This window comes from Drosophila miranda, chromosome 2 (assembly GCF_003369915.1).
Source record: "Drosophila miranda strain MSH22 chromosome 2, D.miranda_PacBio2.1, whole genome shotgun sequence".
NCBI classification, from domain to species: Eukaryota; Metazoa; Arthropoda; class Insecta; order Diptera; family Drosophilidae; genus Drosophila; species Drosophila miranda.
Window position 1 is genome coordinate 27723810 of NC_046675.1, and position 18739 is coordinate 27742548.

Consider the following 18739-nt stretch of genomic DNA (forward strand, 5'->3'; position numbering starts at 1 on the left):
CTAAGGAGAAGAACAGAAAGTGACAAAGAGAGAGACATAATCACCTCTAGCGCACACACTCCTTGGCACACTCCTCCTCTCTCAACTTCCTAGAGAACAATGCATTCAGAAATAATACAAAAAACAAACAAACGGAGAGCGAAAAGAAGGAAAAATCTGCTTTTCTTTTGACGGGCGAAACACTCCATTAGAGAACCGCCTCCTCCACCAAACAATTAACCCTGGAATGCCAGCGGTGGGTGTGATATGCCCGCTTGACACTTGTCAAGAGAGAGAAAAACCAGAGGAAAAGTGTCAAAGAAAATATGTTTTTGTTGAAGGTAAAGTTATGATAAGAGAATGGGGGTCATCTATGGCCTTATTGAGGAAAATGCTATAAAATGCATCGATAATTTCTCGCTTTGGGAACTTTAAAGAGCCTCCCACCCTTAAAGGGGCTTTTCATTGGGGCGGGGGCGGGGGCTGGGACTGGGACAGGGCCATGCCTTCAAGGTCAGGCCTCGACTAATACATTACGGGTCATTTATTTGAAATGCTCTCATCCTGGGGCTGCTGCTCCCTTGGGGGGCAGGGATTGTCAAGTGCATGAAATATTTGAAAACATTTCGAGGGTTGTGGCTTAGGCTGCGTGGGGTTGGGTTCTGTGTGTGTTTGACAATCCTTCAAACTCCCGTTAAGCGGCGGCCACTCGTCAAGTGTGCCTCTCAAGAGCCCCCTCTCAGGCACCCCCTCCTCTCGCTCGCTCCTCTCTTTTCCCCTCATCATCTTTCCTTTTCCATTTCCGAAAGAAAAGGGAAAAGGAATTCGCAAGAAATTTCATTTCCTGGATGTTCCACGAGAGGAGCTCCCTCCTGGACCTCGGGCTGAAGCCACCTCTCTGGGCTGGGCCTCTCCTACACTCCACTCATTTATTTGGCTTTAACATAAAACCAATTTAAACTTGGCCCAAAGGCGGGGAGCAAAAAAGGGGCAGGGACTGTTTAACGTGCCTCAATATGCAGCAGACAGACAATAACAAACTACCTCTCGCACAGAAAAAAGAGAGAGAGAGAAACCATTTTAATTTCATTTCAGAGAGTCGTAATTTTAAGTTCGAGGTGCCATTCGTGGGAGAGAGAAGGGGCATGCCACCTGTCCTTGAAAGTGGGTTGGGGGTGGGGTGGAGGCTGCCACTTAATACTCGTGGGAAAAACAACAATGAGAGTCGGGGAAAAACGAAAAGAGGAGGTGGAAACTTGATAATAACTCGAACTTTCAGGCATCGTCAGGGATTCTTTGGGGGTTTGCTTTTGCTTTTTGGCTTTATTCCACAAGAAGGAAAGTTTTGGCCGCCCCTCGCCCCTCGCTCCGCTGGAAGATGTTGTGGTTGTTGTGGAGGAGGATTTGGCACTGCCACTTGTGCCCCCGGCCTCTGCCCCGGCGTCTCCTTTCCTGCTTTTCATAATTGCAGAATTGTGAGAGGATTGTAGAAATTAAGCAACTCTCCTTCGCCCCGCAACGCTCTCATAACAAAAACAAGGCATCCTCTTAGGCGATAACGATTAAGGCAACAGATTTATGCACAAACACACACGAGTGGGTTGGCGTGTGGCACATGCCCCAACAGGTGCGTCCACACCACATACACCGCATACAAGGAGGCCCAATCTTCTAAGCCATCATCTCCTCCGCTCCTCATCCTTTTAGTCCTTTCCCGTAGTTAAGTGCAAGCGCAATTTAAATTCCAAATTTGTTAAACTGTCACAAGTGTTTTGAATGCGAAATGAGGAAGTGGTCCACCCACCCACCCCCCTCCCCACGGCGGGTGGGAGAACAGTGTGGTACATAAAAATAGGGCACAAGATTCAACATACTAGACATACTATATATTTCATATACGAATTTTAGATTGCTGGAATGGTAGGGTATGAACCATCATCTTTTTAATTGAATAACCCTTTAAACTCTCAATGGTGTAAATGTAATGTTCAATAAACGACCTAAGGTCTTTAATAAGGTTCCAATCTATCAGTTAAAGAACACACCAAACTCATCAAAAAGCGGCAATGCTCTGCAATGTAACGCGATGTAACCATGAATGACAATTGTTAAGACCTTAAAAGAAAAGTCTAGACATTTGCGAGTTGAGTTGTAAATTCAAACTAAATTTTATTCTTAAAATCAGAGCATTATATGTGATTTGACAATGAGGTAGGAGGTACACTTTGGTAGTCTATAATTATCGTTAGACCTACGCAGAGGATACACTTTACTGAGGGTGTCTATTGAGTACATGCTTACATTAGTTTTATTTTAGGACCGCATTTGTTAAGTGTTTTCTCCATTTGTGTTTTGTTGTCGTATTAATGGGTTACAGATCTCTGTTTACACCCGTGCATTCATAACTTGTCTACTTTATGTGATTTCTTTAGAGATCGGTGTTGTTACATGAGTGAATGTGTACAATAATCTATTTATGTTTAAACATTCTGCAAGGGGCCGAAAGTGGCATTGTATTGACGATAATATGTTCATGTTTGAACACAATAGATTATTATGATTATTTATCAACTAAAATACAATGAAATTTGTCTCCGAAATTAAAGCTTAGACCAAGAAAAGATTTTGGTAAAAGATTGAACTAAATTTTTTCATTTTTTTTGGAAGCAAAATCCTAACTAGCGACAATAAGTTGTTTGCGGATTGTGGTTGGACCATATAATTTTGTCACGCACTGTAGTATGTGAGAGACTGCTATTGTGGGTGGAGAGGGGGGGGGGGCACAGGGGCACGTGGCTAGGCTCATAATTATACAGCGAAAATCTGTGAAACCCATGAAGTAGCGATGAGCGATGGCTGGGCGTGGGGTAGGGGGTAGGGGTAGGGGTGGAAAAGTCAGGTGAACGTGAAAATTGCTTGTAAAAAAAAGAAACCATAAGAAAAAAGGAAACGTTGGCTTTTAGGAAATTCTAGTGGTGTGGAGAGGGGGTAGGCGGTGGGGACTGCTGTGATGTGGCCTAAATAAACAGAGAGAGAGAGAGAGAGAGAGAGAGAGAGAGTCAGAAAGGGGGGAGGTTGAGAGGCTGGCGCTCGTTGAGTTACGTTGCCACACGCACGTCATGTGGCATGTGTAGGCGAGTGTTCGGTTTCTGTGTGTGTGTGTGTGTGTGTGTGCGCTGCATGAGTAATAGTAATGATGTTGCTCCACTCAAGAAGTAGAACGTGGCATGCCCCAAAGAAGGCGCCATCGGGGCTTATGAATAAATTAAGATTTGGAGGAGGCATCCTCCCCCTCTCCCCGCCATCGAAATTGTGGAAAATGGGGACAGAGGGCGCAAATAAAAAAAGAGCAATTTAAATGCGAAACGAACGAAAAATGTTGTTCGAGGCAGGAATCTCTTGCTCCAAGGAGGCGCCTCCAACGGAGAAGGAACCGCCAAGAGCGCCAAGAAGCAGCTGATGGCGGTTAAGGGGCCAGAAGGAGCCACAGGGCAAAAGGTGGGGCAGATAAGGCCAAGACTCAAGATAATTCCGTTTAAATAGAATCCCAAGCAAAAGGTTTATTTTTCTGCGCTCGTGCCACATGCCCCATGGCGACGCTTTGGGGCAAACAAACTGCAAGAAATAAAGAAAATGACGCCACTGACATCTCAGGGAAATGGTGGGGGTGTGTCGGGTGGCAGGTGGCAGGGGCACTCGCACAGGTGATTTACATAGTATACTTAAGTGGAGCACTTTGTGAGCTCCACACTTTTTTGGGAGGGGGAGGATATCATCATCATCAGAGCCATAACAAATGTTGCCTCCCTGGAATAGAGAGCGAGAGAAAAAGGGCAAAGGAGAGAGAAACAGAGGCTAGGCTAGGCTAAAGTCCCATAAGAGTGGCAGAAAAAGGACAGAAATCATAAAAAAAAAACGCATTTTGATGAATAAAATGTATAACAAGCGACCGAAAGACAGCCAGACAGATGAACAGATAGATGGAGAGCATAAGGAGTTTGACATTTTTATTATGTCACCAGAGACACGACGACCGGACAGAGAAATAAGAGAGAAACGACAGATGGTGGCAGCAAGCGATGAAAGCAGGTAGAATGGGAGGTGCAGAAACACCGATGAGAGCAGTGCAAAAAGTGGGAGAAGGATAATACCATGAAGAGGGTACGCAGGGATAACATCGATTAGATGACAGGAGACAGAAGATACACTGGAACCTGAAGAATACCCTCAATATATGCATAGAAAACCAGTCCAACGTTTTTGTCGAAGCACATCTGATTCTGGGCAGTGTAAATACCAGGTATAATGGGTTTCCTAATGATGTGTGATTGATGGATAACATCCATATATTGAGGGTATTCTATAGGCTTCAATCATCTGTCCTGCCATCGATTCTGCTACCACTCTTTCCACCTCTTTCATTGCGTGTCCCTGTCTGGGTGTACGTAAAATTGATTAAAATTAAAATTCACACAGTTTAATGATTTATGATCGATTTCTTTGTGTTTATGGATGCATATAATTGCAAACATATTTTCTATTTCTTTGCAAAAAGAAGAAAAAACTTTACGCAAAACTCGAACCACCCTGGCGAATTCTGGCAATCCCGGCAAAGTACTTGAGTTGTCCTCAAAACTTAGGGATTCGTTGGTTGGAGTTAAGTCAAGTGTCAGTCAGAGTCCCTGTGGCAGGATTAGCGACGACGGGGAAAAGCTTGCAAACAGTCGCGAGACAACAAACAAGTTTTGCGCATTAGTCGTCGTGGCCCCCCCTGCCCCGCAAAAATCCAATCCAAAATTCTGTGGAAATCCAAGGAAAGTCCTTGGAGCGCACCTAATTCAATTATTGTTGCTCCTCCGAGAAGAAGCAGGGGGCGGAGGTTCGGGGACACACTCTTCGTCGTACTCGTAGTCACTGGATTGTGGCAAATGCTCGGATATACATATATATATATTTGAATAAATATGATTTATTATGTTTGACGTCGTGGACGACCCTTAGGGAGAAGGCAATCTGCTTCAAAGCCTCGAAGGATTTCGCCAGGGAGAGAAGCTGTTTTTCAAAGTCAAAGGGGAAAGGGAAAAGGTATTTTCCCCCTGGGCTGAAACTCCTGGGTAAAGGCTTGTGGGTCATCAACAGGTGAAAGGAAGAGGCTCTGGCTTTGGGCTTTGACAAACATGAAAGGAAAATGTGGGGAAATGTATGCAAATGCAATATAAATTTACTGTATGATTGATATTGGTTATGTTATGAACACGAGCCTCGTATCGGGTGTATCTGCAGATATATGTACACATACATATATTCTTGTGCTGCTTTCGAACGTTAATGGATGTGATATAATATTGACACAGCGACGGGCCCCACAAGAGCATGAGAGATTTCCCGGGTGCCCTCGAAAAAAAATGAGTGCCGGGCTATTAGCGGCCGTGGGAGCCCCAGAAAACTGCGAAATTGATGGGGAAATCGGGTGAAAAGCAAAGCTCTTTGGCTCTGACTTTAGCTCGTCCTCAGAGGCGCACAATGAAGTCGACAGAGAATTCCCAAAGAGTTTAAGGCAAATGAATGATTCAGGAAGTCATTTCCGTGAATGTTGGATGGAGTTTAAAGTTAATTCTTAGGAGATTTTTTAGAGATATATAGGGTGAATATTTGAAAGACAGATTACGGATGTGTTGGGGAAAGGTTAAGGAAGATTTTGGTGTCTTAGGATGTGGCTACTGCAAGGAAGGATGATATTTGCGGTTGAATTCTGGGAAATCTGGGAAAGTCATTGGAAATATTTAATGTAGGGTAAATGCTCCACGAATATCTTCTATAATATGGGATTAAGAACACAACTTTAGTTCATGGAAAAATGCATCCCCCCGAAAAGATTACATAGAAATCATACAGATATTAGTATTTTAGAGATTTAGATCCATCAAATAACGAATTTACAATAAATTCAAGCTTCAAAATGAGTCACAAAATACATATTTTATGCACTCTTCTCTCTAGCTTTTCCCTCTTTAATTTCAAATTATCTCATGGTTCATTGCAAACATTTAAATATTGTAGGAGCTCTCTCTCTCTCTCTCTCTCTCTCTCTCTCTGTTAAATCCCCTATTAAATATTAACCAACGAAAGAAGTTTCCTCTTTATGCGCTTCGTTAAGCTTTATTTAGTCCTGGTTTTATTTTTAGGAGTTCTCTGGGGTCGAAAATTGATTAATTGCTATATTCCTTGAACCATAAACACAGTGTTATTACACTGAGCGACAGTCAATTTGTACTTGAAAACAAACATATAAACACTTAAAATGGTAGAAAACTTACACTTTGGCTCGATATATTTGTAGGTTTATTGTGTATCGTATTTTAAGGACACGCTGCAGATTCTGCCGAGTAACAATTATTAAAATCACGGTTTTTTTGAATTTTTAAAAAGATTTGGGGGTTTATATTGCAAAATCCATGTACCAGGCCTACAATCTAATATTTGTCTAGTGAAAAGTACCTTTAAAATTGAAACCATTTTGTCGCACAGTGTAATTTAGAGAATAATTGAAAGAGAGAACGAAGGCAGAGCCAGCAACATCTGTTGCATGGAGAAATGTATACACTTTCACTCGAAGAAATGCCTGAAAATGCGAATATTGTGGCAGGATATTTAAATGCATATTTAACTGCCACAACAGAAAATTACCATATTTGATTGTATTTTAAACACAAGAATGAATAGGATGGAAATTCTTGTCAAAATTTCCACCGTACGAAAATTCACAGAGGGTAAAAGTTTTGGGAAAATATTTTTTAAGGGCATTAGTTGGGGCTTCCACAGGCAGGAAGAAGACTATGAAAGACTCCCTTTTGGGTGTCGTGTGTGTCCTGTTTCGGGGACTCTCCTGGACTGTCCTTTGTAATCCCCCTAGATTATCGCACAATGGTGGTGCCACACATACCACACACAACGTAACGTGCAACGTAATATGATTTAGAATGAACCATAAATTCACACACACACACACACATAGAGAATTGTAGTTCTAATCAGCAAAAGGACAAAGCGATACATCCACAGAAGCAGCAACACAGGATTAATAGAGCGAGCAGTACCCATAGGGAAAACTAGTTGAATATGGAATTGAATTCATATATCGATCATTTCCCTGAGAGAGGGAGAGAGAGAGAGTAGCAAAGGGTCCATCAGGCTGCACAGGTGGGAATAGAATGATGAAGGGATCTTTGAAGGATGAAGAGATGCCTATGCGAGATTGGGAATAGTCTGAGGAAAAGCATAAAAAAGGTTCGTATGATATGTTGTGGAAAAGATAACAAAGGACAAAACACAAAGGACAAACATGAAGAATGGAATAAATAAAGTGCAAATTATCTCTATTGGATCCTTCTGCACTTAGTTTTGGTAACTTTGAGGTGACTTTTTGGAGCCCAATCCAGATGATTGCATTATTAAATCATTATCCATCAGTTTCCGCTAACTTGTTTTCAAGAGTCCTCTCCCTCAAAGACGAGCACCATAGAAACTTTCGCCCAAAAAACTGAACCCAAAAGTTGATAAAAAAAATAGTTGAAATTTGTGTCGAACCCGAGAGTTTATTTGCCATTAGAAGAGGAGTATCTGTATCTCGAGCTCCCAACCGCAAAAACTTTCAAATGGAGCTTGAGAGGGGTATGTAGGGGCAGGGTTAAGGTTAAAGGGTCAGTGGTTCCAGCATTAACTTAAAGAACGAACGAGGCGGGTCGTCGCCTAATCCTAAAATGTTCAGTTTATGGTCCAAACGACTGGGTAAATGATGCTCACTCTCCTCGTAGGTTGAATTTATGGACACCAAAGCACCCACACACACATTCTCTCCACAGATATCGTTGTGTATATATCCTTTTTGTATAAAGAGCCGAGTGTATATATACTCTCTCTGGGTAAACCATTTTGTGGAGGTTTCTGTAGGGTAGAGTGTGTTGTGTGTTGTCTGCAAATAAACACACACAAAACATGGCCCAAACTGAAAATATTTAGTCGGGCTTTTATGCATAACTAATTGGCTCTGGCTCTGGCTCTGGCTATGGCTATGGGTCCCAGGTCCAGGTCCTGGTCCAGCTCCACCTCCTGTTGCTGCTGTTGCCTTTTGTGTGTGTGTGTGTGTGTGTGTGTGTGCGGTCTGCTGGTGGCCAGATATACGTGTGTTCCTCTCTGCCTCTGCCTCTGCCCCTGCCTCTGGTCCACCCGCATGGCTGTGGACCGGACTCTGCCGTGCGTGCCGGACGCATCAGGAATGTTGGCGCCTTCAAGCGATTCCTTCCCTGGCTAACCCGAACCCGAACCCCACCCGTAGCGATACCAACCCGCAGTTAAAGTGCACAATTTGCCACAATGTTGCTTGTTCGCTTGGTTGTTGGCTCCGCCACCCTGCATGTTGCTGCTTGTCATCAACATCGTTATATTGTTAAGGCCATCATCATCACCCAGCATCTCTAGCTCTCCCTCTCTCTCTCTCTCTGCTACTCCCTCTGTTCCCCATCATCATCGCTGTCGCGCTCTCCTTTTTTCTCTCTAGAGAGAGAGAGAAAGATAGACAGAGAGTGCATTGTCAGCTAATTGAATTCTCAGCACGAAATTTAATTTAATTTATTTTTGCCTTTATTGCTGTTGTTTTTTTAAGGCCACACAAACAACAAATCCTAACAAAAAATTAGTAAATGATACGATTATATACCCTGCAATAAAAGCTTAACGGGGAACAGATATACCCTCGAAAGAGGTTTAGAGACTATCCAAGAGATTTTAAGCTGGGCATCAGTTATCGGGTGCAGGGAGGTATCTCTTCAATACCTCTTAAACCATATGTTGCCCTACCGTAACACCCAAAACAATCAATAGATAATTTGGGAAAACCCCAAGTAATACTAAGTAATAAAATAATCAAAGATTTTCTAAGTAGAAGATTGCGGGAATTGCTATTCCTCTTTACATCGACTGTTTTTTTCCAATAAAGGTCAATCATATTCAAGTGTTGACTGGAACAGAGAGAGGTGCTGAATGACCTTCAGAATCCCCTAAATAATCTTAATCTGTCGGATCTTAAGTGTTCGCTTATCTATGTAAAGGGTATTCAAAAGTTATCTTTCTCCAACGTTTTTTTGTTCCATAGAAAATTTGTTGATTATATTTTGTTTTCTTTAATTAAAAAAACAATTTAACTTGATTTTGTTGTTTGTTTTTGTTGTTTGCAGGCCTCAAAATGAAGTATTTCCTATGGCTGTTGATGCTATGCCTGACCCAAAGGCTAGCAAGGGGTAAGTTATTCCCGAAATGGAACCGAAAGGAGTCCCTACATCGTTCTTTCATTTCAGGGGAAACCAATCTCCCTCCAGTGTTTACTCAAACCCTAAACAATATTGTCCTGTACGAGAATGTGCCTCTGGGCACAGATGTCTTTCGACTCGAAGGCTACGACCCGGAGGGCAGTGGCGTGACCTTTGGAGCCATTGGCTCTGATCATTTCAGTGTGGATCCCGTTTCGGGGAACATTACGCTCGTGAAGCCATTAGATCGCGAGGAGAAGGACAGCTTGACGTTTCTCGTTTCGATCAGGGATCGCGTAGATCCCGAGGGGGACTCCGAGAAGGATAATGTGGTCCAGCAGCCGATAACATTCATCATTTTGGATGAGAACGATAATCCGCCAGAGTTTCAAAAGGTATAGCGATCGATCGCTCGATAATGATCGAGAAACTCTGGTAATCATTTGTTCGTTTTTTGTAGACTCCCTATGAGACAGATGTGAATGAAGATGCAGCCGTAGGGACAACCATCTTTGATAAGATTCTGGTAAAAGATCGGGATATAGTTGGGGACAGCTTAGATCTCAAGTGCCTGCCGCAAGAGCAGAGTCCCGAAGCATGCAGCAAGTAAGTATTTCCCTTGCAGGGTACATACCCGTACCAAATATATGTATATCTCTAATCACTAATGTGCCATCTGTTATCCCATCTTCCAGATTCCGTTTGCAATTGCTCAAGCGAGAGGCCACTGTCCTCACTGCCGCTGTGGTGCTGAATGAGACGCTAAACTACAACCAAAGGATGATCTACCATTTCCAGATCGAGGCCAGCGATGGACTGCACAAAACCCAAACGACATTCGAGGCGAGAGTTAAGGATGTGCAGGACAGGCCGCCAGTGTTCCAGGGATCGCTGTCGACAGTAATTGATGAGGATAGTCCCATCAATACGTTGGTGCTGACGGTTCACGCCAGAGATGGTGACACTGGAGAGCCGCGGAAGATTGTCTACGATTTGCTGACAAGTGAGAGGAGTCCCTGAATGGAGAGGAGTATCTGGATATTAATCCATTTCTCTCTCCGAAACAGATCCCAGCGACTACTTCCTACTGGACTCCCACTCCGGAGAGCTGCGCACTGCCAAGCCACTGGACAGAGAGACACTCGAGGGATCCACAGGTATTATCTCGCTGCAGATTCGCGCCCGGGAGCTGGTCAATGGAGTGCCCTCTGACGATGCCCTGACGAGTGCCACGGCCAAGGCCACGGTGACAATACGTGATGTGAACGACTCTCCGCCGATGTTCAATCGGAAGGAGTATGCCGTCTCCCTGGAGGAGAATACCTCCCCAGGGACACCCCTGGCTCTGGATATAAGTGTGAGCGATGCGGATGTGGGAGTCAACTCGAAATTCGCCCTACGACTGGAGGATGTCTCGGGGGTGTTCGATGTAGAGCCGAAGCTCGTCACAGGCTACTCCCAGGTAAACATCCGCGTGGCGAATGGCTCTCTGGACTATGAGAATCCCAACCAGCGCAAGTTTATTGTCCTCGTGATTGCAGAGGAGACGGACACCAGTCCGAAGCTCTCCTCGACTGCCACCATCACTGTGAGTGTCCTGGATGCCAATGACAACAAGCCCGTTTTCGAGCAGGAGAGCTATTCGGCTTCTGTATCGGAGGCAGCACTCCCAGGACAGTACATCGCCACCATCACCGCCAGGGATGTGGATTCCGGGAGCTATGGCGACTCTGGGATCCGCTATAGTCTGTCCGGCACGGGAGCAGAGCTCTTCAACGTCAACGAGCAGACGGGCGTCATTAGCCTCGCCAACTGCCACGATGCCACGACGAGCAACAGGCGGCAATCGAGGAGGAGGAGACGTGACTTGTCCGACGAGGAGGAGGAGGGCGGTAGCCTTGAAATGCTATCAATGGAGGAGGCGGTCGACCACAAAGCGGACACGCGAGAGATTAGCACAGAGCCCCCCGTTCAATACACGCTGATCACTCAGTCGCCACCTGCCACAGCTACAGATAGAGCTACAGATAGAGCTACAGCTAGAGCTCCAGCTCCAGCTCCAGCCCCCTCTCGAGCGAGTGCTAATGACGACACGGCAGTCGAGAGGACGTGTCTGGACTACGAAACGGATACCACGTACTTCTTGTCATACAAGGTGAGTGGTGACTGGCTCTGTCGGAGGATTCGTGTGCCCCTTGTTTGGGGGTTAGAGTAGCGGATTTGGTGCGTGTGTGTGTGTCTCCTAAAATCCACTCTAACAATGGACATGTCATGCGCTAAAAGTAGCAAAAGATGTGGCTTTAAGAAACGTTAAAGATTAAACCTCAAGAAACACAAAAAGAAACACCGATAGAAGCATAGAAGCATAGAAGCATAGACTATGCGAGCCCTACTTGTAGGGTAGCTTAAAGTAGCTTAGGGTAGCTACTCCCTTCTTTGGGATTGTAAATGTATTTATATGATACTGAAATCACTTGATTGAACTTTATTCAGAGGGGTGAACTCTGTCCCTTTTGATTCAAAGTAGATTTTCATACCTGTCTAACACCTTTTCAGGCAACTGATGATAATGGAAAAGGACAAACAGATAGGGTCTCCCTGCGCATCTCCGTGACGGACGCCAATGACTCCCCTCCCGTATGCGAGAGTCCGCTCTACAGAGCCAGCGTGGATGAGGGAGCCCTCGTCTTTGATTCCCCACTCATCGTTAAAGCACGCGATGCCGACACCATGTCGAGCATTAGCTACAGGATCCGTGGCACAGAGCAGGTGGAGGGGATCTTTGACATCGACAAGGAAACGGGACAGATCAGCATTCGTCCGAATGCCACGCTGGATGTGACGAACTTGAAGAGCGACCAACTGATCTTCGTGGTGGAGGCGAATGATGGTCTCTTTAGCGCCAACTGCGGCGTAAACATCACCGTGCGGGATGTAAACAACCATGCGCCCGCGTTCGATCAGCAGAGCTACAGTGCCGTCGTGGAGGAGAACTCGGAGATTGGGACGAGCGTGGAGCGGGTAACGGCCTCCGATTTGGATACGGGAAAGAATGCGGAGCTGCGGTACCGCATCCAGCAGGGTAGCTTTGATGACTTTGGCATCGATGAGCGCACGGGGGAGATTTTTGTGTCCCACAAACTCGACTACGATCGGAGGAATACTTACGCGCTGCAGGTGCAGGCCTCCGATCAGGGAACGCCCAGCCTCACGGGCACCGCCACCCTGACGATCAATGTGCAGAATAGCAACGACAAGGATCCATACTTTGTCCCTGCCACACAGCACGCAGAGGTGCGTGCGGATGCCCCACCCGGACATCTGGTGTACACGCTGATTGCTCTCGATCCGGATGTGGCCAGCCATAATGCGCTGGAGTTTGCGGCAACCGACGACATCACGGCCATCGACAGGGAGGGCAAGGAGCTGCCACACAACGAACGGTTCAAGGAGTACTTTGACATTGCGCGCAATGGTAGGGTGTTGGTAAAAAAGCAGCTGGATCGGAGTCTGTTTGCGGTGATGCGGATTAATGTCTTGGTTACGGATAGCACGGCACCGAATGTACAGCAGGTAGGAGGACTAGGACTCTATCTGCGAGTTTCTAACCACTAACTCTTCCTTTTGTAGGGTCGCGGTCTGCTCATCATCCAGATAATAGATGTCAACAAGATTCCACCGGTTAGTACAAGATTCTGTAATAATAATCATTTTTAACCATCGCGACAGGATGGTAGCTCGCGAGGGGGATGGCATAAGTGTATGTCAAATATTTACCACGACAACAACTTTACGACTGGATGAAACTTTACGATTCATTGATGAATCGGTGAATGTTTCTGCCAAGACCCTGATTCTGTTACTCACATATTTAAAAGTAGGACCATCAGATCAGAGAGAGAGAGAGATAAAGGGAGGACTACCGTTTACTGCTTATGTTTAATCTATGAGAAAATATCGAGTCCCATAAAATATGCAACTATGGAAACTAATTTGGAAGGTAGTTCTGGTTATTGATCTCGTATTCATGCAAAGAGTTATGGCTGGGTCTAAAACTCTGAGCGTCCCCGATGTCCAGCTTGCTGAGGTGGAACAAACGGTTATGGTGACTCGCAAAGTAGTTCCTGCAAGGGAAAGGGAGCAGAGGTTGAGCTATCAATAGTTTCCAGAGGGAAAGATAACCTACAAATTGGAGACGGCCCAGGTGATTTTAATCACCATTTTGGCAAGGAGAACAGCAAACGCGGCCGTGCCCCGGGGAAAGAGGTAGCTCAGAACGCCATAGCCCAGAAGGAGCTCGTAACAGTTGAGGACCACATCGTTGATGCCCTGGACAATGATGGTGGGAATGAGCATCTCTGGCATGGAATTTGTCAGGATGGGATAGCTGAAAGCACACAAAAATGATGATTGAGTAATTGGGATTGGGGATTCAATCCTGTGTACACTGACATGGCCACTACACTGGCCGTGAGTCCGGCGAAGGTCATAATGAATCGTACCACGAGCAGGATTGTCGTGAGCAAAGTAAAGGCGTTACGGATCCATATCTCCTGCCCGGAGGCATCCACCAGTCCCTTCACTTCGATCAGATCTCCGTATAACTTATATATGTTCAGGAAATAGGCGTGATGGAACATGTAAATGGTGTTCCAGAAAAACAGCTGCAAGTCCTCGTTGTTCATGTTTTGTTTCGGATCACCAGAGGGATAGTCCTAGTCCTAGTCTTAAAAAATGTGATGTGATACGATGCTGTTTATGTTTTGATTAATTTTACTAATCCAACTTCAATCTACTACATTCAATCACAGCGCTTCAGTGCCCCTTGGAGTGCGGAGCAGCCGCTGATCAAGCTCCAAATGGTGGAGGAGCAGCCCGTGGGCACTGTGCTGACCATCCTTCAAGCCACAGATGAGGATTCAAGCATCGGGGAGTACAACATCACGGAGAACGAGTATTTTTCCATCAATCACACAAGTGGAGCCATCTACTCGATCACTCGCTTGGATTATGAGGCGGTGAAGGAGGTGAAATTCCTCGTGACTGTCAGCGATACGGGTGTGCCTGCCCTGACATCCACTGCTGATGTTGTGGTCGACATTATCAACCTCAATGACAACGAGCCGCACTTCACGCAAACCGATTACTACTTCAACATCACAGAGAACTCCCCCCGGGGCACAGTGGCAGGGAAAGTGGAGGCCCAGGATGGGGATGTGGGGGTTTTTGGAGAGGTCACTTATACGCTGATTGGGGAAAACGATAAGTACTTCAGCATCGATGCGTACACGGGGAATGTGATGGTAGCCAATGCCTCGATTCTCGATCGGGAGCAGATCAAGGAGCTCACGCTGTCGGTGGTGGCGCAGGATAAGGCTCCAGCTACAGTGCAGAAATCAGCCACAGCAACGGTGATTAGAGGATCATCCCCGCTCCCCGATCATTAACTGCAACTCTTTAGTTTTATTATCCACAGATCCACATTAACATCTTGGATGTCAATGATAATGCGCCCGTATTCACCCGCGAGATGTACAACTCCACGGTGGCGGAGAATGCTGCCCATCAGCCACCAGCAGCCCTGCTGCAAGTGGAAGCCATCGACCTGGACGAGGGACTCTACGGAGATGTGCGCTACATCATTACGGGGGGCAATGAGGCGGCACTCTTCAAGCTGGACGCCCAGTCGGGCATTGTCTATCCCGCGCAGAGTCTGGCCGGAAAGCATGGCGTCTACAATCTGTCAATCTCCGCACGCGACACCCAGGGATCCGGGACGATGGAGAGCACCACGAGGGCTGTGATTACAGTGATGCAAGTGAATCGCCATCGTCCGGAGTTTGTAATTCCCGCGCTGTACAACGCCACGATTGAGATTCCCGGCGATATTGTGCAGCCGGACTATCTGCTGCTGACGGTCAAAGCGATGGATAATGATTCGGAGGAGAACGGGAGGATCAGCTACCATCTGCAGGTGAATAACCAGAACCAGCAAGAGAACACAGAATTTAAGATCAACGAGGCCACGGGCGAGTTGCGTGCCAGGCAGCAGCTCAATCGCAAGAACAGAGCAAAGTAAGTGAAGGAATCCATTCCAGGGGAGTCTTCGACTTATTCTGCATTTTTAATTTTCAGCTACGACATCATTTTGGTGGCCAGGGATGCAGGCAACCCACCGTTCGAGTCACTGCGCCTCCTTACTGTGAGCATTGTGGATGCCAATGAGAATCGTCCCGAGTTTCCCGATGCCTCCAATCCCTACAAAGTATCCATCAATGAGAACAGCGGCCGGGATGTGAAGATTGGACATATTCAGGCGGCATCGAGGAGCAAACACAATCGCGACATCTTCTACTACATGTTGCTGGGAAACGAGGATGGGGCCTTTTATGTGGACAAAATCACGGGCGACATTTTCACCAACAAGAGCCTGGATCGCGAGGAAACGGATGCATACACGCTGTACATTTTGGCCAGCATCAAGGCAGATCTGCATATATCCGAAGAGGAGCGTGCCTCGTTCTCCATTAAGACCCTGAATCGGGATAGCACGGTGGCTAAGGTGGCCATCACAGTGCTGGATGTCAATGACAATGCGCCCGAGTTCGAGAAGCCCATCTACTACGCGGGGGTCAATGCCAATGCGAAGATGAATGCGGCCATTACGCAGGTGAATGCCACCGATGCGGATCAGGGGAAGAATGCAAAGATCGAGTACATGATTGTAGCCTCGAATTTGTTCAAGTTCGGGGCCTCCAAGTCCACGGGCTCGATTGTCCCTAGTCCGTTTGCCATTTCGCAGGATGGAAGGATCACCGCCAACACGATCATGGCAGAGTACAACCAGGATCGTTTCGAGCTGGAGATTCTGGCACGCGAATTGGAACAGCCACAGCGTTCGGTCAGCACCAAAGTTTTTGTAAGTTCGAGAATTCCTCTAAAAAGAAATATAGTTTGATCTTTGAATCTCCCGCTATAGATCTGGGTCTTCGACGGCACTCAATTAGTGCGCGTCATCCTCTCCCGGCCTCCCGAAGAGGTCTACCAGGAGCAGGAGGAGATCATCGCAGAACTGCGGAACGCCACACAACATAGGATTATTGTGGATGAGATACGCTACCATCTTGATTCGGTGGGACGCATTCGCATGGACTGGTGTGATCTGTACTTCCATGCAGTGGATCCCCAAACCCAGCAGATTGCTCCAGTTGATGAGATACTCAAGGATATCGATAGGAATTATGATTACCTAAAGGTAAGTGAATGAATCAAATTAATCTGCTGATGTAAATTCACTTGATTGAAATGGACAGAAATGGCTCAATCGACTCGGCTATTGATGCTGATCGTAGGGGGGGTCGGAATGGGGTCGGATACGATTCCTTTTCTTGTTTACAACAAATCTAATATACTCTTCGATTATTTTTTTCAGGATTATTATGCTGGCTTTGCCATAGAGAATGTTGTGCCCGCTTACATAGCCATCGTCCAGGATGAGTTTGACCTCGCCGTTGCAGGACTTGTGGCTCTGGTGATTGTCCTCTTTGTGGGCGTCATCAGTTTCATTGTGTTGTGCTGCTGCCTGAAGCACTGGAACCTGTCAGTGCCCGTGGAGACGCGCCGCAAGGAGGCGCTGATCAAGAAGCAGATCATCGAGGATCTAAACACCACAGAGAATCCCCTTTGGATAGAGCAGTGCGTATCATGACTGCCATAAAGAACTCTTTTTCTACCTTAATCTTCTTGAAATCGATAGAAAACTAAAACTGTACGAGGAGCAGGAGCTTACAATGCAGGTCTTCTCGGAGCCCGATCACATCTCCAATTCGGAGGCCCCGGGCCATCTGGATCATCATCGCAGCTCGCTGGAGCAGGTCCACCATGTGGGCCAGACGGTGGACAATACCTATGCCACCATCCAGCCGCGCAACAACCAGAATCGTCTCACGGGCGGCGCTGGCGGTGGTTCCCTGCGAAGCGGTGGAGCAGTCAGTGCCGGCGGAGTTGGTGGTGCAGGGTTGCTGCTCGCTCGCGTGGATCCGCATGAGTTTGCGGACTATGCCACGCTGCGAAACAATCGAGCGCCTTCTGTGAGTAGCAAAGGATTCGCCCTCTAAAGAATTTCTGCTAATCTTTGCCTGTTTTTGCCAGCTCTACGAGTTCACGGGTTCCACATTTCAGGCACCCATACGGGATGGCGACGATGCTGTGGCAGAATTGATCTAAGCCTCAACTGGAGCCACCAGCGCCAAACAGATGTGTAAATTACGTAGTAGCTATCTGTGTAGTGGATTCTGATCTGTGTTGTATGTCCTGAGTTCGCCATTGCGTATAAACCATATATTCTAGACACACACACACACACATTCACAGAATAATTATATATAAAGAGCATATATACATGTATCGTATGTAGAGCGTAGCCTGTATCTTAAATGCCAACGAATACATAGAGAACTCAACAAAAAACTAACCAAGAAAAAGAAAAAGAAAAAAAGAAGGAACAGAAGCAACTAGAACTACAAGAACCCATAGAGGAATTTCTCCCGCATAAATAATGACAATAATATATATGTACTATTATATATATTGAGAATGTCTAGCCGTAATGAAACAATATATGAGAATTTAAGAGTTATAATATGTACACCCTTCATCCCCACGGCTCACTTCACTCGAATGACTTCCGCGATATTAGTTTTAACACGTGTCTACTCATACTCGTACAGTCCAATGTCCAATGTGTGTCTACAAATCTAAGTTGTAATAACATAAGCTATACAAAAAAAGACTAAATTATTTGCTCTTCCAATTCCGTGTTACGTATTACGTTTAGTTGTGTCGCCGCCTAACATTTAGTTCTTTAGTTTATAGTGTAATTAGCCAAACTTGCTCATATCCATAAGCATCGCATCCATAATTAATTTAAGTTCGGAGAATTAGAATTGTGCAAAGAATTATTTTTAACCTACTTCCCCCGCTGTTCGAGTCCCCCCACGAACAGTGCCAGAAAATCATTTGTGTTTGCATTTACATAAACATACCTATTATATAAATAAAATACAAATTTAAATAATTTAACTTTTTTTTTTTTTATTATAAGCCCATCTTGAGATGAATATTTTTCCGATCCTGATCGGATGAGAAATGGCAGAGTAATAGTGGTTAAATCTTAAACAGGCACTGTCCTTGATTCCTCCAAACGATCGGCGACATTCTCTCGCGTGGCCACTGATCGCACAAGAAATTGTAGAGGAAAGTAAGTATGTATGAGGGCGGAAAGTATCCTTTATCCTTGACAAGGATGCCAACAATGATGTTTCCCCAATCACAAAACGACATGCCGCGCCTTGATCAGCCCGTAAATAGTCAAAACGAGGGGGAACGTTGTGAGTTGCTGCGGACACCGCAACTCTACAGTTATACCCGATATGTTGGCCTTAGCTCTATACTCC

The 18739-nt window shown here is 45.8% G+C and overlaps 2 protein-coding genes across 3 annotated transcripts in view; one reads left to right on the forward strand and one right to left on the reverse strand.

The window, feature by feature from the left end:
• Positions 1-17797, forward strand: part of LOC108155586 (cadherin-87A) — a 30857-nt gene extending 13060 nt beyond the window's left edge. Inside the window, exons 2-15 of the mRNA XM_017286495.2 lie at positions 9213-9275; positions 9333-9679; positions 9745-9890; positions 9980-10287; positions 10352-11439; positions 11841-12857; positions 12915-12965; positions 14096-14695; positions 14761-15359; positions 15420-16203; positions 16264-16539; positions 16717-16979; positions 17041-17374; positions 17436-17797. Coding sequence (XP_017141984.1) covers positions 9221-9275; positions 9333-9679; positions 9745-9890; positions 9980-10287; positions 10352-11439; positions 11841-12857; positions 12915-12965; positions 14096-14695; positions 14761-15359; positions 15420-16203; positions 16264-16539; positions 16717-16979; positions 17041-17374; positions 17436-17510 — 5943 coding nt within the window. The 5' untranslated portion in view covers positions 9213-9220 and the 3' untranslated portion in view covers positions 17511-17797. The remainder of the gene's footprint in view (positions 1-9212; positions 9276-9332; positions 9680-9744; positions 9891-9979; positions 10288-10351; positions 11440-11840; positions 12858-12914; positions 12966-14095; positions 14696-14760; positions 15360-15419; positions 16204-16263; positions 16540-16716; positions 16980-17040; positions 17375-17435) is intronic.
• On the reverse strand, positions 13199-14063 carry LOC108155587. Of its 2 annotated transcripts, none has more exons than XM_017286496.2 (3): positions 13737-14063; positions 13471-13671; positions 13199-13408 (listed from the first exon to the last, which is right to left on the reverse strand). In XM_017286496.2, exons 1-3 carry the CDS (start codon positions 13967-13969, stop codon positions 13273-13275), a joined length of 570 nt encoding a protein of 189 aa, XP_017141985.1. In that variant the 5' UTR covers positions 13970-14063; the 3' UTR covers positions 13199-13272. The 2 variants fall into 2 exon arrangements, with proteins under 2 accessions (XP_017141985.1, XP_017141986.1); XM_017286497.2 differs by having other exon boundaries at positions 13787-13949.
• Positions 17798-18739: the final 942 nt, after the last annotated feature.